Source organism: Marmota marmota, unplaced genomic scaffold (assembly GCF_001458135.2).
Source record: "Marmota marmota marmota unplaced genomic scaffold, marMar, whole genome shotgun sequence".
In the NCBI taxonomy this organism is placed as follows: Eukaryota; Metazoa; Chordata; class Mammalia; order Rodentia; family Sciuridae; genus Marmota; species Marmota marmota.
In genome coordinates, this window is record NW_026000168.1 from 13644415 (window position 1) to 13668562 (window position 24148).

A 24148-nucleotide genomic window follows, 5' to 3' on the forward strand; every position below is an offset into this window, starting at 1 on the left:
ACCACAGAGGTAAGGTCCCTGGATTCACAGACCTCACACTCTAATAGTGAAGAAAAGAGGCAATGAATATGTGTTTGTTTCCTTTGTATTTTAACAAATAGTTTTTGAATCTCTACAATGTACTAAGTCTGGCAAATAAAGCAGTAAAAGTGACAGAGCACTCTGGCCACAGAACTTGGTAAGAGAAAACCAAACAACAAACAGGCAGACAAATAAACACATTTGGACAGCATATTCTAAAAAAGAGAGAGTTTAGAGCAGATGCCAACTGGGAGAAGTGAAGTATTTTAGAAAGAGAGGTTCAGGAAAGCTGATAGGAGAAAGTATGTTGGGGCAACTCTAGGACTGATAGGAAGCGGACAACCAGGTGAAGACCTTGGATATGTTAGATCAATTGTAATAAGTCTGTACAGCTGCAGTCCAAAGACAAAAGCCAGAGAGATAGATAAAGCCCTAGGCCACTTAACTCACAGTAAGATGGCTGTTAGGGGAAGAATTATCTATAGTGGGGGTAACTGTGGATAAAGAGAGACTAGTTAGGAGGCTAGAATGGTGGCCTCATTGAGAGATTATTCTGGCTTATATTAATGTGGTAGCTGTGGAGGGGCTCGGGAGTACACACAAAAAGGTAAATTGTGAAGGGTATACCAATAATCATAGTGATGGATAGGATGTGGTGGGTAAAGATAAGAGATCAAAGATGAGTTCCAAACCAACACAACTCATTAAATAAATGGGGAAAGGACTTGAGAAGATATTTCTCCAAAGAAGATAAGCATATAAATGGCCAACAAACATATCAAAGATGCTTAACATCTTTTGTAAATCAAATGTAAATCAAAACCAAAACAAAATATCATCTCATACCCAATAGGATGGCTACTTGTTTTCCTCTCAAAAGACTAGAAAATAACAGTGAGGATGTAGAGAAATTGGAAAATTTATGCACTGTTGATGGCAGTATAGATGAGTATGGCTCCTATATAAAACAGAATGATGGGTTTCTCAAAACTAAAAATAAAGCAATCCAGCAATCCCATTTCTGGGTATACCCCCAAACAATTGAAGGCAGAAGCTTGATATAATATTTGCATTTGCACACCCATGTCAATTGCAGCATTATTTACAATAGCCAAGAGAATGAAGCAACTCAATGGTCATCTACAGATACATAGATAAAAAAATGACACAGTATACACATACAATGGAATATTCCTCCTTAAAATGAGAAGGAAATCCTGTCACATATGATAATGTGGATGAATCTTGGGGACATTATGCTAAGTGAAGTAAGCCAACCATAAAAGTGAAGTAAGCAAAAAAAAAAAAAAAAAAAAAAAAAAACCCACCAAATACCGAACGCTTTCATTTAAATTAAGTATCCAAAAGAGTCAAATTCAAAGATGACTTCTAAGTATAAGAAAATACTAAAATGTTTTGGTTGAGGAAAGATAATATCAGATGCCAAAGAAAATTGTAAGACAAATCACCTGGCAGAACTTGCAAAATTGGCTGCAGATTGAATCCTTCAGCCACCAAGAGGGTATATTGGGAAATTTGGGATTTCTTTAGAATGCACTGTTATTGAGAGTTCCATATCCTTCTCTTCTCAGAACAAAGGTGTGGGGCACTGCCCCTTCCCTTCAACCACTTATAGAGCTTGATATCACTCCCTGTAGATGTTGAGGGCAGGATAGACTCATATCCAGTTCAAGAGCCCAGAAATCTAGAGCTGATCTAGCTCTAGATCTACTGTTGACACTAGTCTCTGTATGGGTATTTAATTAGTGAAAATTAAAAGAAATAACAAAAAAAATCCAGTTCCTCAGTTGCACCAGCATTTCAAGTTTCAGTAGTCACATGTGACCAGTGGCTGCCATATTGCACAGCATATAGAATATTTCTGCCACTGCATAAAATTCTAATGGACAACAGTGATCTAGAGGGTAAAGACAAGTTGGTGGACTGCTTTGACACCAGAGCAAAGGAGTGTTGCTATGTTGGAATTGACCTTCATTCCAGTTTGTTAGTGTAAAGAATGAATTCAGGGTTTTGTGTGTATAAATGCGTATAGACTACATGGGAACGAAGACCTGGAATAATTTAAGCCCTCAAGAGAATTGGCCAGAAAAGCAATGGGTTCCCCAAGAAAGCCTGTGCGGAGGTACCAGAGAAAACCAAGAAGAGAGAGGAGGTACGAACACTGGACAGTGGAGCCTCCGAGGAACCAGGAGGGTCAACGTGAACTAACTTTCAGGCCCAGTGGGTGAACCATCTGATGATAGCACTAGTCAGGAAAAAGATTCCCTGCTCCCATGCTCCCTCTCTTCACTCCTTGAACCAATTGCCAGATAGTAAAGGATGGGTGAAAGAATAAAGCAGAGTAGGGAGAGAAGTACTCAAGGACCATGCCTATTCTACACACCTCCTGCAAGAAACCAGTCCATTAGCAAGCTCCATTGGGGGCAGGGAAAATTCTTAACTATATGCTAAGTCCAAGGTCAGAATCTTATTACAACTAGACATTGTAACTCTGGACTACAACCTCAACTTGTAATGAGATTATGTCCCAATAAACCCACCATCACTTGAAAATACAAGATGAAAAAGTATTTAATATGCCTAACCTATCAAACACAGTGTTTAGTAACACAGTACACTGTGCAATGTCATTGTTCTCGCCACTCCCTGTGATGCCTGACTGGGAGTTGCAGCCATACAACATTGCCAGAGAGGATCATACCACACGTGGCTAGCCTAGGAAAAGATCAAAAGTCAAATTCAAAATATGTTTTCTAATTTTGCATCATCACAAAATTTAAAAGTCATAAATTGACTCATTACTTGGTTTTAACCCAAGCAACTATGTGAATGGGAATGTTTAACAGGCTAAAATGGGGGAAGATCTGGGGAATGAAGACTTGGGAATAGTGAGATGAAATCAAGAGTTCTGTTTTGAACATGTTGAGTTTGGGAAGCCTTTAAGCCAAGTGAATATATCAAGCCATTGTGAAAGTCAGGAGAAAAGAATAATTTTAAGAATCATTAATTATTATAGAGAGAATTCAAAGTCAAGTGACTAATTAAAATCAACTAGAGGGGAAAAAAAAAACAGCGAGAGAAGGAAAGCAGGTTGAAGGCTAGGTTCTGGGGCACTTCTACATTTAAGGTTATAAGTTGCTCTAGAATTTTCCCCAAAGACCCATGTGTTAAAAGGCTTGGTCCCTGGCAAGGTGCTACTGGGAGGATGTGGAACCTTTAAGAGGTGGGGCCTACTAGGAGGCCTTCCAGTCACTGGAGCATGCCCTTAAAGAAGATTATGGGACACTGGCTCCTTCGGTACTTCTCTTTTTCTCATCTTAGCCATGGGGAGATTGGTTTTTCTCTGCCACATGCTCCCTGCTATGATGTGCTGTCTTGCCATAGGCCCAAAAGCAATAGGACCACTCAATCCGACTGAGATCTCCAAAACTGTGACCCAGAATAAATCTTTTTATAAGTTAATTATATCTGGTATTTGTTATAGTGATGGAAAGCTGAAAAATGCAGAAGTCAAAGAATGAAGCTCCAATGAGATAAGGCAGTTCATGAGGTAAGAGGGAAATCAAGAGGACCTGACAAGCCTGGTAGAGGGGAGAGGCAAGGAATGGCTATGATGGGCCATGGAACCCAAAGTAGATAATAAGCAAGTCAGAACATGTGGAGTAGAGAGAATGGATAGTGAAAAGGTGGTAAGGTTAATGCAATCAAGGTCTTGTTGTGAGGGCTTGGGAATGGGTATCAAATAATTGTTGAAGTGGGAACATCTAGGTAAAGAGGAAGCCAGAGTGGGAAACCTGAACTTGAGCTTCAGTGACAGTACAGGAAATCAAAGGCAGACTAGGGCAGGTGGGTGACAACAGTGGGATGGGGAAATAATTATTAGAAGTAATCAGTATCAGGTGTTCTGGGGTGGTAGGGGTGTTGAATGGATCACTGAACAGAGGATTAAAGACCCAAACCCCTCCTCATCCACTCTTGAGACCACCCTTCCTCACCTAAGAAGGCTTGAGGAGTTTGAAGCTGGTCAATTGCCCTTGCCCTCAAAAACCACATGTCTAGAATCTAAGGCCCAGATGGCCTCTCCTTGGGAACAAGACAGGAAGCAGACTGTCTTATATGAAGATGCTAATAGGTCCTCAAGTTCTTAACCACAAAAGCCAACACAAAAACCACCCACTGGAAGTCTTTCTTGTCCCCTCAGCTGGAGTTTCCAACCCTATTTTTCATTCAGCCAAAAACACACTCCAAATCTTAAACCCTCACTAAAACCTATTTTCCAACCTGTTTCTTCCAGCTCTAGTTCAAATGCCCTGTTTCACTGAACAGGAAGCAGAGGCCTAGGGAGGGAAAGTAACCTACTCCTAGAACTGGATTAGTCACACAGTAAGTTGTTTGAACAGGAAATGCTTCTTTTTCACACATCTGTTCTCACATCCTAACACATTATCATTCAATGAATATACACGTAATGATGTCCCAAAATGGAGTGAGGGAGAAGCACATCAAAGGTTGCAGCATTTGATTTGATATTCCTTAAGGGAAAGGACACACCAAGAGGACAGAAGAGGAAAATGGCAGACCATCAAATCAAATTCTAGTACAACAAGAGGCCTTAGCCTTTCCAGGGACAAAACCATCCCTTTCCTCCCTGTCCCTGAAATGGGAGTAAGCTGTGATTGTTCCATGTCTCTGGTATTCTCTCCACTCCCTTAATAGGAGCTAATACATGTCTCAATCTCTCATAGCAAGTTTTCACTAATTGAGAGTGAAATGAAAAGAACACGCATGGCTAGTTCTAATCATTGCTACACATTAAGTAATGCTGGTATATTTCCTACTACTTGCTTCTGCATGATTATGCTTCTTGCACACTATATGAAGTTAGATTGTTGATTTTCTAAAATCCAGTCTGAGAAACCCTGTCACACATGCTGATTGCATGTTATGGAAATATGTCTTAACTTTTGCCCTAGTTTCCATATTTATAAGACATATGGCTGTTGGGATGAGTAAATGAGCTCACACTGACAAAGTCCTTCATCCTGGCATGTACCATACACTTGATAAATGTTAGCTATTATTAAAAACTGAGATGAATCATTTGTGTATTATTGATATATTGAGTTTATTTTGTTTTCTATTAACTATGTCTTTTCTTAGTTTTTCTATTAACTCTGTCTTTTCTGCCTCACCATGGTTTAAGTTTTCCTTAACCCATTTTCAGGCTTCAAGAACCATACACTCTTTGTATTCATTAAGGTTTAACCTTAAATTTTTAAAATGGATTCTTGTCTTAGGGTGTAAAGTGGGTCCATGCCTGCACAACAGTGCCAAGGGCTTCAGAATGTGCTCACTTCCTAATCACCCCCTCCAGGTCCCACAATATCATTTTATTTCTACCTCATTTTAACTAGCCTCTCCCCCATCCCCACTCTAAATTAACCTAAAACTTGCCAATGTTTTGACTAACTGTTTTGCTCATAAGTGCCTTTAGAACCCCATTCCTTTCTTGTGGGTTCTATTTCATTCTTACCTCAGAGCATCCTCTAGTAAGCACATCATAACAAAAGGAAGTCTTGCATGGAGAATAAGCTAGCTTAAACAGCACCATCCCACAATCCATCACTACTATATTCTGTTTCTTTGCTAGAAAATCAAAAACAGAAAAAAGCCCCAGATGGGGTATGACTTTAAAAAAATTTCATTCACCTATTTTCCACTTCTGGTCAGCAATAGTCTTAACTAATCTTGAAGTAGACTCAGACAAACACGTCTCTATAAAGCCTATTTTTCTATACCCCTGTGACAAGTTGGTTAAGAAGAGTCTCTGAACAGATCAAATGGCAGCGTTAAGCTATGCTACCATAGATCCCTATCTTAGCCCCACCCCCCTTCGTTAAATTTTCAATGGAAGCCAATATCATGTATTAAAAAAATAAATTGTTCTACGTAGATGGCATGCTTTCAGAAATTTAATATTTATTCTACCAAAATGTTTTCAGTAAATACTTTATTTATTTTTTAGAATTTAACTTTTATTTGTTTTTATGTGGTACTGAGGATGGAACTCAGTGCTTCACATATGTCAAACAAGTGCTCTACCACTGAGTTATAACCCAGCCTTCAGCAGATATTCTTTAGAATTTATAAGTTAATATTAGGGGCTGGGACTGTAGCTCAGTAGTCCAGCACTTGTCTGGCATGTGTGAAGCATTGGGTTCAATCCTCAGCACCACATTAAAAAAATAAAATAAAGGTACTGTGTCTGTCTACAAATAAATGAATAAACATTAAAATGATCCCATGGGCTGGGGACGTGGCTCAGTGGTAGGTGCTTGTTGGGCATGCACAAGGTCTTGGGTTCCATCCCCAGCACTACAAAAAAAAAAAAAAAAAATTAAAAATAAACCAAAATAGTTCCATGTAACAAAGAATTTAAGGTTACCTGGAAGTACATTTAGCAGTTAATACTGCTATTAGTCATGGAAAAAAGTCAGGGCTGCCAAAAATCAGATGCTACACAAAAGATATGTGATCCAAATAGAAATAAACAATGCCATGTGGACTCCTTGGGTTTCAACAGTATGCCTGAGTAGTTCCAAAGCTGTGATATGGGGACTGAAAAAAATTTGCTCACTTCCCACCTGGCTCTTATTCCAGAAAAGACATTCATATAATAGAATGTCAACTTTGCTTGCTGCTTATTCATCTAGCATCTGAACCAGCTGGGCTTCTTTGGCCAGCATGACAATAAGCAGCTATACAATTTTGCAGAAAATGTATCCAGCTGCTATTCTATTCAGAGCCTGGAGTAATATAGAATAAAAATGTTTTCTAGCCTTTTCCCTCAGAGATCTTCAACACAAAGACTATCACATTAGAATACCAGAAGTCTAGTCTTTGTTTGCTTATAACTCTATAGAACTGTCTTTACTTATTTAGTTCCCTTTAATTCTGGACCCTCAGCTTTGACAGTTAACTGAAGCAGTCATATGAAAACTTTTTGCAATTGCTGTAAAATTCTCAGTGAAGAGCTCCAATGTTTCATAACATCTGTTATTTTCAAACTTACAAAAAAAAACTTCCTATAGAGTTTAATATTTTAGGGCCTCTAATTTTGAAAAATCCAATCACATATTTTATTAAAAGCTAACGTCCTAATAATTTGATTTCTGGAAACCTAATCTAAGTAAGTTACCACACATGAAAAAAAAATTATACACAAGGCCAATTTCAAACTATTCACAATTGGAAATAAACTAGAAGTAACATTAATGTCCAAGGACAAGAGGAATGTTTATGTAAAATGTGGCAAATGATCCAGATGAACTGTTATGCAATCACTGAAGAGCACTGAAAGGCATTGTAAAATTTTCTTGTGACAATGAAAGCATTGTGTGTGTGTAGAGTGTGTAACCATTTAATTCATGTTTGTCTCCCCTTCTGGTCTACAAGTTGCACAGGGCAGGGTCTCTTTGTTTTGTGCACTACTTAATATATAGTCCTAACAGTAAAGGGAATGAAGGTGATAGAGGGAAAGAAGAAAGAGGGACAGAAAAGAGAAGACAAACATGATTTACAAGAAACACTATGGACCCAGGTCACAGCACACTATCAGCTAGGAGACTAAATTCTCCTCGTGTCCATATGGTACACAGAGAGGCCAACAGGGCATAGGGACCAGAAGCAGGACCCTGCCAGTTTGCATCTCAGGCAACAAACTGGGGTTGACATCCTAGGCAAGGCAGAACTCTCCAACCAGACCAGCTATAGTACCTAAAGTACCCTAAAGGGGAAATATAAAACCAGGAACATGGTTATTAATGCTTGTGTGACCAGATGACTATTCTTATGGACATCTGAGAAACATTAAGATTAAAGTCAAAGAAAGATGACTAAAATGCTAATAAATTTAATGGTTGTGACTTTGTCCTCTAATATTTACAATTAATTACTTTTATAATTAAAAAAGGTAGGGAAAAGTATGTCTCATTTGAAAAAATTGCTATTTTATTCTATGAGATGCTAAGAATTCTGAAATCCACTACTTCTGCCTTTTCCCTGGTTCTAAGGACACTCAGTCAAATTTAGTGTTCAAGAAAAGTGGTTCAAGTGTAGTGGTCTGGACAATTCTTATTCTACAGGACCAAAAAACAAATTAAAAAAAATATATATCCTCCAGGAAGGCCTCTCTATTTCATCTACTTTTGGCAATACATCTTTGCCATGTGATTCTACTTGTAAGGGCATGCCACCCTGAATTATAGGATCTTAACGATATGAATTCTTTTTTCATAGAGACCTCTCGGTGTGGGATAGGAGAGAAAAAGAGAGACTAGACGGTGAAATGAGGCCCTGACACACTGAACTACGTGCATGCCCTTTTCCATAATCTACACAGTAGCTCATTAGCATCCACCCACACCTTAGCATTGCTATCACTATGAGCTGATATAATTTACATCAGCTGTTCTGCCTTGAGAAGAGTTAGGAGGTAAAAACAATAAATAACCAGTGGATTACTGGTAAATTTGGTAAGGATTACATTTCTAAAAGTCAAATTTCAGAACTTAGAAGCTTATCAGTTTCAATTCTGGATCTAACACTTATCCTAGGGTTCCTTAATCTTTGTTAAATGGATATAAAAATACCTTTCCATCAATATATGAATATTAAATGTATGCTAAGTGCTAACATATAGAACTCAATAGCCCCTTTGGTCTTATTTTTCAGATAAACTTTGGAGTTCCTTTTTATTGGGGGTTCCTCAATCTTGGTACCATTGAGATTTTACACTGGATTATTTGTTTACTTTTTGTTCCAGAGATTAAACCCACAGGAACTTAACCTCATTTAGAAACAGGGTCTTGCAAAGTTGCTGAGGCTGGCTTTAAACTTGTGATCATCCTGCCTCAGCCTCCCAAGCCACTGGGATTTACAGGCATGAACCACTACACCTGGCTAGACTGGAGATATATATATATATGTTTATTTATTTATATGTTATGAGCTACATTATACCCCCTCCCAAATGTATGTCTTGGAAGGCCTAATTCCCAGGACTTCACAATGTTACTGTATTTTAGAACAGGCTTTTAAAAGAGGAAATTAAACTAAAATGAGGTGATATAATGGGCCTGATCCAATGACTAATGAACTTGTGAGAAGAGATCAGGGCACAGAAACATGTGCACAGAGGAAAGCCCTTGAGAATGTGGTGAGAAACAGCCCTCTGAAAACTAGGGAAAGAGGCCTCAGGCGATGTCCGAGTGCTCTTTGACTTCCAGCCTGGAGAACTGTGCAAAGTAAGTCTGCTGTTTAAGCAGCCTGGCCAAACTAACACATGGGGGTTGACTTGTGCATTATGATGTTCAGCAGCACCCCAACCTCTGTCCATCAATACTAGTATCACCCCTCCTACCCCCACCCTCCAGTTATAACCACAAACGTCTCCACATATTGCTCACAGATCCCCTGAAGAACAAATTCTTCCTGCTTGCTCCATGAGCACCACTATTTTACTCAATATTTGGTTACCTTTGTATTTCCAGAGCTCAGCACAATGACCGATATATAACAAAGTTGATAATCAAATTTACTGAATGAATTAATGTGTGGAGATCTCCCTCTCTTGGATCTCACTGCTCCATTTACTCCTCTAGCTGCAAATAAAATAGTAATTACCTGCAGTTTAACTTATGAGACTATAATTTTTAGTGAAAGAAGCCATTTTCACTGTAGCATCATTTCTGGCAACTTAGTATACATTATACCAACACTAGCCTCCACTTTGGCTGGATGCTCCTCACCATCACAGCAGATCTGCTGACAAGTTCAGTGAGTGGTGCTGCTTCTTTATTGCTTTAGGCAGATTAAATGACTATGACAAATTCTTTTATAACCATTTGAAACTCAGGAAACTCATAAAGAAAAATGGTGAGTTTCAGTATGAAAATGCTAAACTCTCACCATGAGACTCCAAGTTATCAGAAAGCCCAAAGCATACCAAAAAGCCAGTCACTGGAGATATTCTTTTGAAAGGAGAAATCACAAATGCTTTCCCCGGCATACTCGTAAATTTGTTATTTTAACACTGCTGCATTTGCTCCCATGTTATTTGCAAGTTGATGTGTTTGGTTTGGGCAATGGCAGAGGAAGAGATGGGGGTAGGTTGGCTCTGAAATACCAAAGAGAAGCAAGCAGTAGGAACTAGATACTGGTGTACTTTTCACACTCAGATAACAATTTCTGACCAACAAGTTGTGAACTGTACACAACTATTCATAGGATACAGTTTTAAGGACATTATTCCAAATTAATGTAAGAGTCCATTCATTAACAAAATACATTCATTACATACTTTTCATTAAATGGCTGGGATTCAAAATGTTGGAGATTTGATCAACTCAACTGAAAAAATACTAACAATAATCTTTTTTAAGAGCCATTCAGAAGAATAAGCTCAATGTTTCAAAGTTATTGTGGCTTTGTGACTTTAAATTATAATACTAACTTTGTAACTTTTAAAAAATTATAATACTAACTTTGTGACTTTTAATTATAATCCTATTCTGAGTAATGTGTAAAACACAAGTTTAACAAATAAGTACATTCAACTTAGAAAATAACTATCATGAATTGCTGTCATGGGTGTGCTGATATAACGGCATCGGGTACTTACACACAACAAGAATGTGAATTAGGACAAAATACAGACACTCAAGTGCTTGTTATAGTAAATAGGCAGAAAAGAATCCTTTTGTGAAGTTGGTGTCCATGGAAGAAAAAGAGGATGGTGTAAGGACATTTTGAAATTTAGAAACCAAACAAAATCCCTTTCCCAAATAGTTTACCCACTCTGCAAAGCTGGTGAACATGTGGACAGTGTTTTTAAGGAGAAACGTTTTAGAGGCAGAAGGCAACTGACAAGTGAGGATGCTTAACTTTTTCTGGAAAGGCGGAAGAGACTAGAAATCAGTTAACCATAACATTTAGGAATTAACATCTTCCCTTGGACATTTATAAATATGAAATCCATATATGGCAATAAAAAGTACCACATTCTGATCACTGAATTAAAAAATCAGCAACAGCCCACACTAATTCCTATTACGCTTGTTTCTTGGTTCAATCTCAGCACTTTCAGCTGCTCTTGTGCGGCGATTCTGTCTTGGGCTTATTTCTATGTCTTGAAGATCATTTCTGAAATCGGAAAAAAAGAAATGGTATCTTAGAGAATAATAATCATGGTTTTAAGCAATTGCAAGTTTTTGAGTGCTTTCATATGCGTTTCATCAACCCCCCCATAACCCTCTACTCTCATCAACAAATCTGTAATTATTATTATTACAATTATCATCATCCCCACTCTATAAGTAAGAAGAAAAGAGTGAATGTGCAAGATTACAGAAAGAGAGTCAGGAACTGAACCTTGAACCTCTTTGTTCTGAATCAAAATCTGTGGTTTTATGCTTTTGCTTAACATCTTAACATGTAGAAAACAAACAAAAAAAGTGTACCTCATTCTAACAATGAACAATAAAAAGCTAGAGAGTTTGATCATTCCTGTATAGTAACCAAGAAAACAAAACTCCAAAGAAAAATAAGCCCCTTCAAAGAGAGTTGGGCCCTACAAACTCTCTCTAGGCAAAGTTATGAGAGAGATGGGGGTGGGGTGCAATTATTACGTAACCAGTTAAGTAAATTGCCAACAAAATTTTTAATTTTTATTTTTGGTGGTTGAGATGAAACCAGGTCCCATGCATGCTAGGGAAGTGCTCCACCACGAGTTACCTACCCCCCCAGGCACCCTCATGAGTTCTTAAGTACAGGTTAGTACTGAAAGCTCCTGATATAAGGAGTCCACATGCACTAGTAAACTCTTTTCCATAAGCCTCCCCCAGCTACTCATGAGAAAGACTGGGAAAAAGGCAGGAGACTGGAGAGAGCCTACTTTGGTGGCTACCGAGACTGGCAGGAAGCCCTGCCTGTGTCCTGGATGCTTTTCTTCTGAAAGGCAAAAGCTTTAAATTACTGAGGGAAGAGCAGGAAACTTGCTGGCCCATGAGGCTTGAGAAAAGATCCATAGCCTCTGGAGGACATGAGGCAAAATAAGCCTATTGAAGGAGGAATGATAGAAAATCATTAGGAACAGAGGCAAAAATCCACTGCTGCTGGAGAAATAGTGGAAACTAAAACCTCCACCTCTGGAAGAGGCACAGAAAATCATGTTGGCCTGCTGATCTCACACAGATACTAAACAGGGCTTTGGTCAATGCAGCCTGACTACTATGGTAGGAGAAAGAAGTTCTGGCAGAGCCCCATGGCTGTGACCCAGGAGAACAGGGCTTACCTAAGACTGAGGCTAGACCAAGCTAATAGAAAACCCCAGCTCTCCCCCACCAAAGGCCCAGGGTGAAGAAATAAGCAGAAGCAGGAAATGGTTGAGGGAGAAGTAAGGACACCAAGAAGAGATGCCCCTCTGTGGTGCAGGCATGAAGAGGGAGCTAAAAAGAAAATGGTAGCAGTCACTAAGCAAGACTCTCCAAATTCCGCCTCAATGCTAACCACTAAGTCACTCAAGCTGAGGTCAACTCCTAAGTAACTGACTCAACTCCTCACAATAACAACATGACAGAAGTATGCCCATGTCTAGGCATAAACTCTATTTATCCCAGTCTTGAGATTCCTTCACAGCCTGTCCAACATTCAGTGAAAATGTCCAACACAAAAGAAGAAAGGAAAAAACCCCCCTGCCAAAAGATAAGGAAACCAGGGGATACAGAGACAACCACATCTCAGAACCAGGACTTTAAGATAATAATAATTAATATGTTAGAGGATCTACAGGAAAAGCTAGATGACATCCATGAACAGATGGAGAAATTCAGCAGACACGGAAATGATATGAGTCAAATGGAAATGTTAGGAAAAATTCTTTGTATCAGAGATGAAAATCCTTCAAAGTACTCATAAAGATAATATATAAAGCTGATAAAAGACTCAGTAAACTTGTAGATATGTCAATAAAAATCATTCAAATTGAAAAGAACAAAGTCTGTGTGTTGGGAGGGGAACAAAACAGAGCAACTCAGAGTTGTGAGACCATAAGAAATGGTATATAATATGTGTAGTTAGAATCCCCAGAGAAGAAAGAAGAATAGCAAAGAAATATGTGAAGCTATATGGCTGTGCATTTTCTAAAAATAATGAAAGGCATCAAACAAAGACCAAAGGTAGTCAAAGAACCCTAACCAGGATAAATATAAAAAATAAAACAATAACCACAAAAATCATTCAGACACATATTCAAAGTGCTAAAAATCAAAGATAGAAAAAGAAAATCTTGAACACAGGCAGAAAAGAAACATTCCACAGAGGGACAAATGCAGATTTACAGTAGCCTTCATGTTGGAACCATATAAGTCATGAGATGATGCTATAATAGTTTTAAAGTGCCAAAAGAAAAAAAAAATTCAACCTAGAATTCCATACAATCCAAAAATACAATTCAGTAATGAAAGGTGCTAAATAAAGAATTCTCAGACATACAAAAGCTAAAAGAATTGTTAACATTTTTGAGCCTAAAGAAATATTAAAGGAAGTTTGTCAAAGTATGATAATCAGATGAAAACTTGAATCTATACAAAGAAATAAGACCATCAGAAAGTATAAAACTAGAGGTAAATATAAAAATACTCATGGGGCTGGGTATGTGGCTTAAGCGGTAGCGCGGCTCGCCTGGTGTGCGCAGGGCACTGGGTTCGATCCTCAGCACCACGTAAAAAAAATAAAGATGTTGTGTCCACCGAAAACTAAAAAATAAATATTAAAAAATTCTCTCTCTTTAAAAAAAAAAAAAGATACTCATGTCTCACTTTTAATTGGTATTAAAAAAGTGACTTTTTAGATTAAAAGAGTACCCACATACTGCAGGGTAGCATTGTTGGTAAGTTCTTACCACATACTGAAGCATTATTTGAAGGCTCATGGTAATTAAAAAAACAAAAATATATGCTAAAAACCCTACTACTAATTTCTCTCTCTCTCTCTCTCTCTCTCTCTCTCTCTCTCTGCTGTGGATTGAACCTGGGGCCTCATGTATACAAGAGAGGCACTGAACTACATCCCCAGCCCAAGTACTAAATTTTTAAAAATAAAAGTACAATTAATAAGACAATACTGGACATAAAAATAAAATAATACATAATTTAAAATTGATCCAAAAGATGATGAGAAAAGAGGAAAAAAAGAACAAAGATATTATAGATTTAAAGTCAACCATATCAGTAATTATGTTAAATATAACTAGTTAAAACTGTCCACTTACAAGATGCACTATAAATTGGATTTAAAAAGATACAACTACATCCTATTTAAAAAAAACAACAACCACCACCTCAAATTTAAATACGTTGAAACTGGGAAGGGCCTAAGATATACCCTATCTGCAAGTTAAAAGTTAGTCTGCCAGTTTGATAGACACTGCCAGAAGATACAGGACTTCTGTGGAGATGAGGACAATTTATCGTTTACATCAAGAAGAGCTGTCAGAGGGTCAGCATTTGTGTGGTTCTGAAGCTCAATTCCAAAGATGACATGAAGAGGGACATACAACACCAGCACAGGCAATAAATAGACTGCACTTCCCCCTGAAGATGGGAAACTTTATTCTATTATAAAGGGCAGTAAATTTGCTTCCTCTTTATTGCAGAGGAAGAAACTGTGTGTCTTCCAAGTCTGCTCACCATGCAAACATCCTGGATAAGATAAGAAGTTCACAAAAGACAGTCAGTTCCTTGCTTTTTTAGGACGTGCAAAAAAAAAGCAAGAAACTTTTTTTCTTTTTTGGTACCAGAGATTAAACCCAGGGGCTCTTAACAACTGAGCCAAATCCTCAACCCTCGACCCCTTTTTAAACTTATTTTTGAGACAGGGTCTCTCTAAATTGCTTAAGGCCTCACTAAGTTGCTGAGGCTGACTTTGAACTTGAAATTCTTCTGCTTCAGCCTCTTGAGTTGCTGGGACAGGCATGTGCTACTGTGCCTGGCTAAGAAATTCTTAACATACATTTCTCCTGACAATATTTACTCTTTGTTTCTACAACACAGTGGCCCCTGGAGAATTTTTCCCAGGCATACACCACTTCATAAGCCACTATAATTAACAGAAGATAGGATTTAAATCTATTTGTTGCATATAGCATTTCATTAAAGCAAATGGCAGCAGAATGAGGCCAACTTACAATATTAACCTTGAAAATGACTCCAGGGGCCCAGATCCAGCCAGCAGCACAAATTTCATATACCTTCAGCATCTGCCTTAAAAAATATTGTAGAGTACATCCTGAGCTTTCTATTTGGCCCAAGATGATACTGATCCAGGTATAGCAGGACATACAATAATTTTAGACTACAATGGCCTGTGAGGAAGAAACCTAAGGCAATTCTATCACCCACAAAAATCTTGATCAGTGAGTTGAGAGAGTTCTAAATACTTTCAGAGGCAAGATGGAAATCAATGATCATTTTAGATAAAGGTTGGGACAAATTTTATCCCATCTTTTCTAAGTAGGTTATTCCCATTGTAGGGATAACAGCCTCAGGATATGTATAAATACTCCTTTTTTCCTTCCTGAAGTTCTCTCCATGTAAGAAAGGATAACCTCACTTTGGGAGATCTCCCTAGTAGTCTGAAGGCTTGATCAGCTTGTGCTGTTTCCTTAAATACTTGAAGGTCTATTAAGGCCATCCTTATAGTGTTAGTTTCCATATTTTGGGTGAAGAATTAATGCCTGTAATTAATTCTATAATAGAAGTACAGTTCTAGGCACACATAAAACTCCTGAAAAGAAGGTGTTGCTTATAATTGCCTGATGAGGCAGGAAGCTTGGAAAATTTGAGGCTAGCCTGGGTAATTTTGTGAGACCCTGTTTCAAAATTTAAAAATTTTTAAAAGGAGCTTGGGATGTAGCTCAGTGGGGCTTCAGACAGAGAGTGTGAATGCAACCATCTGGGTCACTCAGACTGATGGTCAAGGGATTCAGTGGACTTTCACACCCTTATAATCTCCAGGTATCTAATATTATGGAATACTGAAGTGGAATTGAAAAGATTTATGACACCTCCCTCAGAAATCTTCCTGGTCTACACATCTTAGTAAAGCAGTTTGGTCACTAAATGCTGCTGTCCCCAGAAAGGGATCTTCTATTTTTGGCAAGTTTCTGAGTAATTATCAAGATTAAAAGTGCAATGAGATTATATTGACTGTTTCAAAATTCAGCACTCTTTGACTGTTCCTGGACTTGATACATCTTTCTTTTTCCAACAGCTACCCTAGATTGACTAGACTGTTATACCCTCTGGATGGCAATTTGAGAAAGAGTGGCCCACAGGGATCCAAATCTGGTTTAACCATATGAATTCTCTGTTGGGTTCACATAGTCCTAGATCAGGGGTCAGCAAACTAGGGCCCATGGACCAAATTTCATCTACTGTCTGTTTTTGAAGTTTTACTGGAACACAGCCACCAAAGTGGGGTTATCTCTATTCAGTCAGTCCGTAGGTTTCTATTCTGTAGGGTTCCCAGAATCAGACCAAATAATTAGTCAGTCATTAGCAGTAGTCAATGTTAGTAAAATAGGAAAAAAAAAAAAAAAAGCAAGGTTCCTTCCTCACCTTTTCTTCTTTTTTTAGTGGTACTGGTGATTGAACACAAGTGTACATAGTCTATCACTGAGCTATAACATCAGCCTTTTTATTTTTTATTTTGAGACAGGGTCATGCTAAATTGTGACCTTCCTGCCATAGCATCCTGAGTAGCTGGGATAGGCATGCAGCAGGGTGCCCAGCCAAATTTTACAAAATAAGGTATACAAAATATTAATAAGCATATAAAACTATATTCAACACAGTCATCAAAGAAATACAAATTTAAATCATAATGAGATACTACTAGACACCCACTAGAATGACTAAAATTAAAAAGACTAAGAATACCAAGTGTTGATGAGGACATGGAACATCTGGAACTCCCATTGCTGAAGGGCGTTAAAGTTAGCACACCACTTTGGAAACATGCTTGGCAGTAATTAATAAAGCTGAATGTGTGCATACTTTTTGGTCCAGCAATATTACTCCTAGAAATATTCTCAAAAGAAATGAATGCATATGCACTGGAGGGCATTTACAATTATGTTCTTGATGGTCTTATTCATAAAAGCCCCAAACTCCAAACAAACCATGTACCTATCAATAACAGAACAGATAAATACTGAGATCCATACAATGGAATACCTGTAGGCCAGTGGTTCACAAACACTAGCATGTAAGGCCCTGTGGAAACAAACTGTTGGTTCCCTTCCCCACAGTTTCTCCTTCAGTAGATCTGAGGACCACACTATGACAAGTACTGCTACAGACAGAGCAATGAAAAGTAACAAACTACTGGCACCTGTAACCATGAAAAACTCTCACAGACACAACACTGTACCAAAGAAGGATCACTATATAATTCCATTTATAAAAGTTTAAAACCAGGCAAATTAGTTCATGGTGATATTAGTCAGAATAGTGCTTATCTTTGGGGGATTTTGACTTGAAGGAGATGTGAAGGAGGTTCCTAGAATACTGGTAATGTTCCACATCTAGATTGGTGTCGTGGATACAGTGGAGTCCCCTAATAACTCACCTTCCAACCTAGAATCTGGGGCTTGTCCTGTGACTCAATTTAACCAACAGATTATGGTGGAAATGATGCAGTACTAGTTTTAGGACAAAGTCTTAAGCTGCCTGGTAGCTTTCATATTGGAACTTCTAGGAGTTTCATTAGCTATGATACTTTATATATAAAGAATAGTTGTAATATAAATAATTACTAACTATTACTAACTATAACAAGTATTAAAGTGACATGGAAATGACAGGGTGGAAGTAAAAGAACTCTACAGAATATGGGAATAGCGAAATAAAAGGAATAGCCCCTCTTGGGCTCAGAGCACAAAAGGAAAGCTCTTCCTGCCTGGACAGGTCCAGACATGGTTGAAGAGTACACAACTGTGTCTAATGAGAACCACTTCTACAGATACAGCGATGGGCCACCAGCGGAGCCAGGTGCTAGAAAAGCTATGAGCACTTTAAAAGTCTAGCGAGGAAACATGCAGGAACTGAGAGGCAAAACCCTTTCTTTTTAACAGTCTCCCGAGGGCCCTCTACTGAGAAAATTTCACATTAGAAGAGCTAACACAGGAAAAACATTTAAAGGTCCTGGTTCAATTTTCACAGAACAGGCAGACATGGAGTGAATTTGAAGTGGAGAGGCAATAGACTAACAAGTAGCACCGGAGCCCTGGACCTGCATGTAAGAAATCCAGCTGAGCTGCTGAAAAGAGCACATGGAGAAAGTTTTCTAACAATTCTGAGACAGTGCTTAAGGCAAAACCATTAAATCATTCCATAAAAATAATTTGGTATTGCAGAAAAAATTTCTGAGAAGTAACTAGAGTTATTACAATAGTATTCCATTTCTAAGCAGAAATGTACAGAAACAAGTAATAAACTGGAAATCTTTACCCTATATGTGGATTTACTTTCTTGAATCAGAAAACACATTTATGCTTTTGTTTGAAAATCAGCTGCATAGAATTGTCATTTCTCAAGTCAAAGTACATGCTTATTTCTTGATTATGAGAACTCACTTATGTGATGCTTCCCAGGCTTCCTCTTCTTCCAGAAGATCTCTTATGATGTCTGAACTGGAACTAAAAGGATATACACATCAATATGATGCCAGACATGAGACTGTATGCCTCTGCTTACATAAAATTCTAGAAAATGCAAACTAGACTATCATAACAAAGAACAATCCAGCAGATCAGTGGTGATTACCTGTAGGGGAAAGTGGGTGGGCAAGGGGAAGCTTGGTAGGATATACATGTTCACCTTTTCCATTGTGAAGACGGCATCACAGCTGGACACACATGTGAAAACTCAAGTTATATGGTTTAACTATTTATATTTACTATATATCAATTAAATTTTAATAAAACTATAAGAAAAACAATAAGTTGTGAGTCATGAAAAAAAATCACTAAGATTTAAATAAATCCCTCAACTTGTAAATCTGGATCTAACTGGAATACTGTCACAAGACACTTTAATTTTCTACATCACCCAAAGATCAAACTGTTTTATTTGATTTCTAGCAATTTGAAAAAATGAAAAACAAATTGTGTTTTAAAAACTAAATTCTAGTACTAAAAAATCATAAAAAAATAAGTTTTAGACCCTTTGTAACCAAAGTAAAGTAAAATTTAATTTCAACTGTGCTAATTATGGCATTTTGTTATAAATGCAACCTGGCTTAAAGTGTATCTTTGGCCTACCTATACAGGGATGCACAATAAAGGAGGTTATAGAAGGCATACATTATTTCTTTAAGAGACATAAAATGATTCTTAGGCTTTTTGCCTATTGTTCCTACCCAAATCAATAAAAACTGTTTTTAGAAAGGGCCTGTGGATCCCAACATCAAAGAGTCCTGGGCACTGCACAGGGCAGCTCAAAAGCAGTTGTCACTTACCTCAGAGTAGAGCAGGTTAAAACAAACCCCATTCTCACTCAGGCGAGAAATCACAGTTTTGGAAATGTTAATGTCAATCATTTTTAATGATACTCTAATAAATAACAATAAGTTTAAAATTGGGAAGATTTAAAGTGCCAATGAATCGCTCAACTATTTCTGACAAATTATTTTGAAGAAATGTTTGCCTGTGATGACCCAACAAAGAAGGGCAAAAACAGTCATTAAACAGAGTTCTTTACCAAACGTTATACTCAAGGGATTTCCCCCAAACTTCTATGACTCTCAGAGTGCTGGGCCCACTCTGATGGTGACTACCATGTGTAATGGCCTGTTATTTTATTTACAGACAATTCTGCTTTGTCAACATTGCACTGCAGTCATTCCTTCACCCCCTTGGAGTGGGAACAACTGAGCTAGCATGTCACAGAACCAAAGCATTGACTCCTTTACAGTGCTAAAATGCAAGTGACCCTGACAATAGTTACCAACTTAACTGATCATCAATTTAAGCCTGGAACTGGCATAAAATAAGCTTTCCTATTAAACAATTAGCTAAATGTAGTTTTTATTAGGAGAAGGAGAAGAAACAAAAGGCCCTGAAGGATGTTAAGTGGATTTCACCAACTTTTTTATAATCCTAAAAGGCAGACCCTATAGCCACTCATTCTGGAGGGCTTATATCCACTGCCACCCCTGTTGCCACAGAAGTGGCTCTAAACCTTTCCATTCACAAGATCTCAACCTTGATCCTCCTTTTGTCAGAGTTAAGTACACCAATTTCATTAAAAAGCTGAAGTTATTTTAACCTAACCTTTTTATTCACTTCTATTTACTCTAAAGTCATCTATTCTTCTTCACCTAGACAAAGTTTAAGGCAGAGTTGTTTTTTTTTTTTTTTTTTACTTTTTCATTATTGTCCTCCAAAACAATCTTTATATATATTTTTTTCTAATCCTGCTCATGAAATCTTAATACTACAAATATAATGTTTATCTTTTTAAGTATCTGTGTGTACACGTGTATATCTATGTATTATATATCTCAGTAGTAAGATTTTCTTGTCCCAATCCCTCCAAACCAACTCTTATTGCCTTGGGGGTGATACTGCTTCTGAAGAACCCAGGAGCTGAGGGTGATTATGTGACTCTGGATTCTGCAGGTGTCACACAGTCAGAGAAAGAGTAAATTGAGCATCTTGCCAACACTCCCCCAACACACTTTTTTTTTCTTTTAAATAGGAAGGTTCCAAAGCATTCCTACTGTTCCAGCTAAGTAAGCAGGATGGGTAAGTCCATCAACTAACCTGGGAAGAGTCTGTGATCAATTTACATAATAGCTTTCAAATCACCAGCACAAATCACTGATTTGTTAAAGCAAAATATTTGCAGTACATTAATGACATGAACTGAAGAGGTGTTCGCTGTTGCCTCAGTGGAAACAGATGGCAGAGGAGGTTTAACAAAAAACACGTCTGAGAGTTGCTTACAATTTCTGCTTCCTCTGTGACTTCAATACTGCTGCCCAGCAAGGTTGACAGCTCCCCAGTGTCCTCAGTTCTCAGTCTTTCCTTCTACTCCAGCCAGGCATTCGCCCCAATGTGCACCAAGTCACCAAATGAACTACTACAAAGCTAGGGAGTCTGCAGCTCACCAACAACGAAGTGTCAGGACTGTCTGCTATGTCTCCTGCTCCAAATCAAGTCACCACTGAAACACTAATTGATACTAAGACACCAGGGAAGACTGTTCACTTCTTTTTAAAATCATGTACTTAATTACAGCCTACACAAAAGCTACCCTCCTTAAACTAAACATATGGTTTCACAAACAGGATTCTAAAGAGACAAATGGGCATAATAATCAGTGTTACCAAAATGATCACTCACAAATATCTTTCTGTAGATAGAGGCCATTAATATATTTGAAGTCTTTAATATGCCTTTAGATCAAAATTTCCCTGAATATACTTCCAGGACACCTAGGGGCTGGGTTTGTGGCCCAGTGGTAGAGCATTTGCCTTGCCATGTGTGGGGTACTAGGTTCGATCCTCTGCACCACATAAATAAAATAAAGGTACTGTGTCCATTTACAATAATTTTTTTTTTTAAAAGACATCCAAAAAAATTCTCCACAGGAGAAAATGACTCACTCTGGTATACCTGGGGTCAGAGAATGCACAAGCCTACACAAGTATAATTTTAAGTTTAGAGCACAGAATTTTTTCAGAGTAAAATTCAGCTTCTCTACTATTTGGTTTCAGAATATTCTGGAAGAACTCATGTTAAAAAGTGGATGAACAAGAGGTCTGGCATGTGAAACTTATGCTGTCCCCATGAAAGGGCATTCAAATTGTGCTCTCTGATGTCACTATCAGCCCAGCTACAGTGGACATTATTATATAGATTCCACGTGACCAAGTCTCACTGGCAAAAAATAAAATTTCTAATTCCCAGCCTATTCAAGAAGATACTAGTAGGCTCAGTTATAACACCCACATTTACTTTTTCATACTATGTGTACTTTATTTTTAGTTCAAAGTTTCAGAAACATAAGCTTACTCTGAATGAGTATGTGAGTATGTGAACACATCTTGGATTGGCTGATCTTTCAAATATTTGAAATATTTTACTATTATTATTCTCTGATGAAAAGCAGCAAAATTTCTTCTCAGAAAAAGGAAAACAATACCTTTGCACATTTCCTTTTGAAGCAATCAGTTTTATCCTACCAGTAAAAATTTTACCACCAACAATGAAAAGATGCCACATATCTCTGTCAAAACTATGATTCTGGGCATGTTATGTGACCTTTTCAAGACTCAATATCTTCATCTGTAAAATCAGGTTATAAAACATGTGCTTTATAGGGATATTTTAAAGATGAATCAATATAACACAGAGTTTAGTACATAGTAAGTGTTTAGTAAATGTTGGTTCCATTTTCATAAAACAGATTTGACTCTGAATTACCTAAACAATTGCCATAGCACTATGTTTCGATTTGTACTAGAAAACGCAATCACTTATGTGCACCATTTTAATCTTTGATTTCCACTGTTTCCATGACACCAGGGCGCAAATTCATCAGAACTTGTTATTTATCCAGTATGTCAGGTACACAGGGTACTGTGGGGGTAGGAAAAATGCAGACATCTGCTATAAAAATCCTGTGGATTAAAGATTACTTATGAGTGGAATTTTTCTTTATTATTATTATTGTATATCTATTTATTTATTATCTATGAGTTTTCCCCTTCCCCAATTCTCTCCTCTTAATTGTGGCATTAGTTGGAATATGGTTGAATATGGAAAAAAAAATTTAACTCCTTAAGAACAGATCACCGGAGGATTGATGAAGAGTGTATAATATCAGTGACACTTATATAATTGCTACCATACTATTATGAATCCTTCCCCAAACCTGTTTTTAGGAATCTGTTCTGTAGGATGAGAAATAGATTGTATGACAAATATTTTAGCAGCTGAATGACAGTAGAAAAGTAAACATCTTAGGTTAAAAAAAAAACTCAATGACAAAGATGACCATTCTCTGAGCAACTACCTCTACCAACCTCTGTGATAATTACCGTATGTACATTAGCTTTAATTCATAGAAGCATATTAGGTTTATTCCCATTTCACAGGTGGACAAAGGCTCAGAGAAAGTGAAGTAGAAAAACAGGGATGGGGATGTAAAACTCATCTTCCTTCTGCCCCACCATGCTGCTTCAACAAGTTATAGCAAAAAAAAATTCAAAAACCATTAATCTGAGAGTTAAGAATTCCACCCCTATATGTTTTATCATAAGGCTTTTACCAGATGTCAACAAGGTTCATGGATAAAGCAAGACTAAGAGGGGTTATACTGTTCTCCCTAACATCTAGTAAAAATGACAAAATGAAGAAAGCTTCAGATAAAAGGTAATAAAAAGGAACTTATTTTTCAAGTAATACATTAAAAAAATCCTTAATAAGAGATGAGACAAAGCAATAATAATTAAGTTTATATTCAGTTTAAAAAGCAATCACAGAGGCTGGGGTTGTAGCTCAGTGGTACAGCACTTGCCTAGCATGTGTGAGGCCCTGGGTTCGATCCTCAGCACTATATAAAGATAAATAAATAAAATAAAGGTATTGTATCCATCTACAACTACAAAAAATATTTTAAAAAAAACAATCACTGTGTATGATCATCTTGTTTTGCTTTCTAGAATCATCCAGGGAGGTTAGCAGGGCAAAAAATAAAAACCAAAAAAAACTATCATACCATTTAATCAAGGAGGAAAGAGAAGCACTGTGAGATTAATTCAACAACCTCCCACATGCCAGAAAGCTTTTGAGAGATACAAAACCAGTGACTGGCTTAGGAGGCAGAAGCAGGAGGATTGTAAGTTTGAGGCCAGACGCAGCAACTTAGCAAGGTCCTAGGCAACACAGTGAGACTCAGTCTCAAAATAAAAACTAAAAAAGGCTAGGGATGTACTCAGTCATAAGCTGCCCTTGGGTTAAATACCCAGTACCCACCCA

General features: G+C 37.6%; 1 protein-coding gene across 2 annotated transcripts in view; it reads right to left on the reverse strand.

Annotated features, from left to right (window-relative positions):
- Positions 1-9542: 9542 nt before the first annotated feature.
- Positions 9543-24148, reverse strand: part of Rad18 (RAD18 E3 ubiquitin protein ligase) — a 96366-nt gene continuing 81760 nt past the window's right edge. For both annotated transcript variants that reach the window (XM_015494957.2, XM_048787055.1), the window contains 2 exons: positions 18737-18799; positions 9543-11244 (listed from right to left, as the gene is read on the reverse strand). In XM_015494957.2, coding sequence (XP_015350443.1) covers positions 11142-11244; positions 18737-18799 — 166 coding nt within the window. In that variant the 3' untranslated portion in view covers positions 9543-11141. The remainder of the gene's footprint in view (positions 11245-18736; positions 18800-24148) is intronic.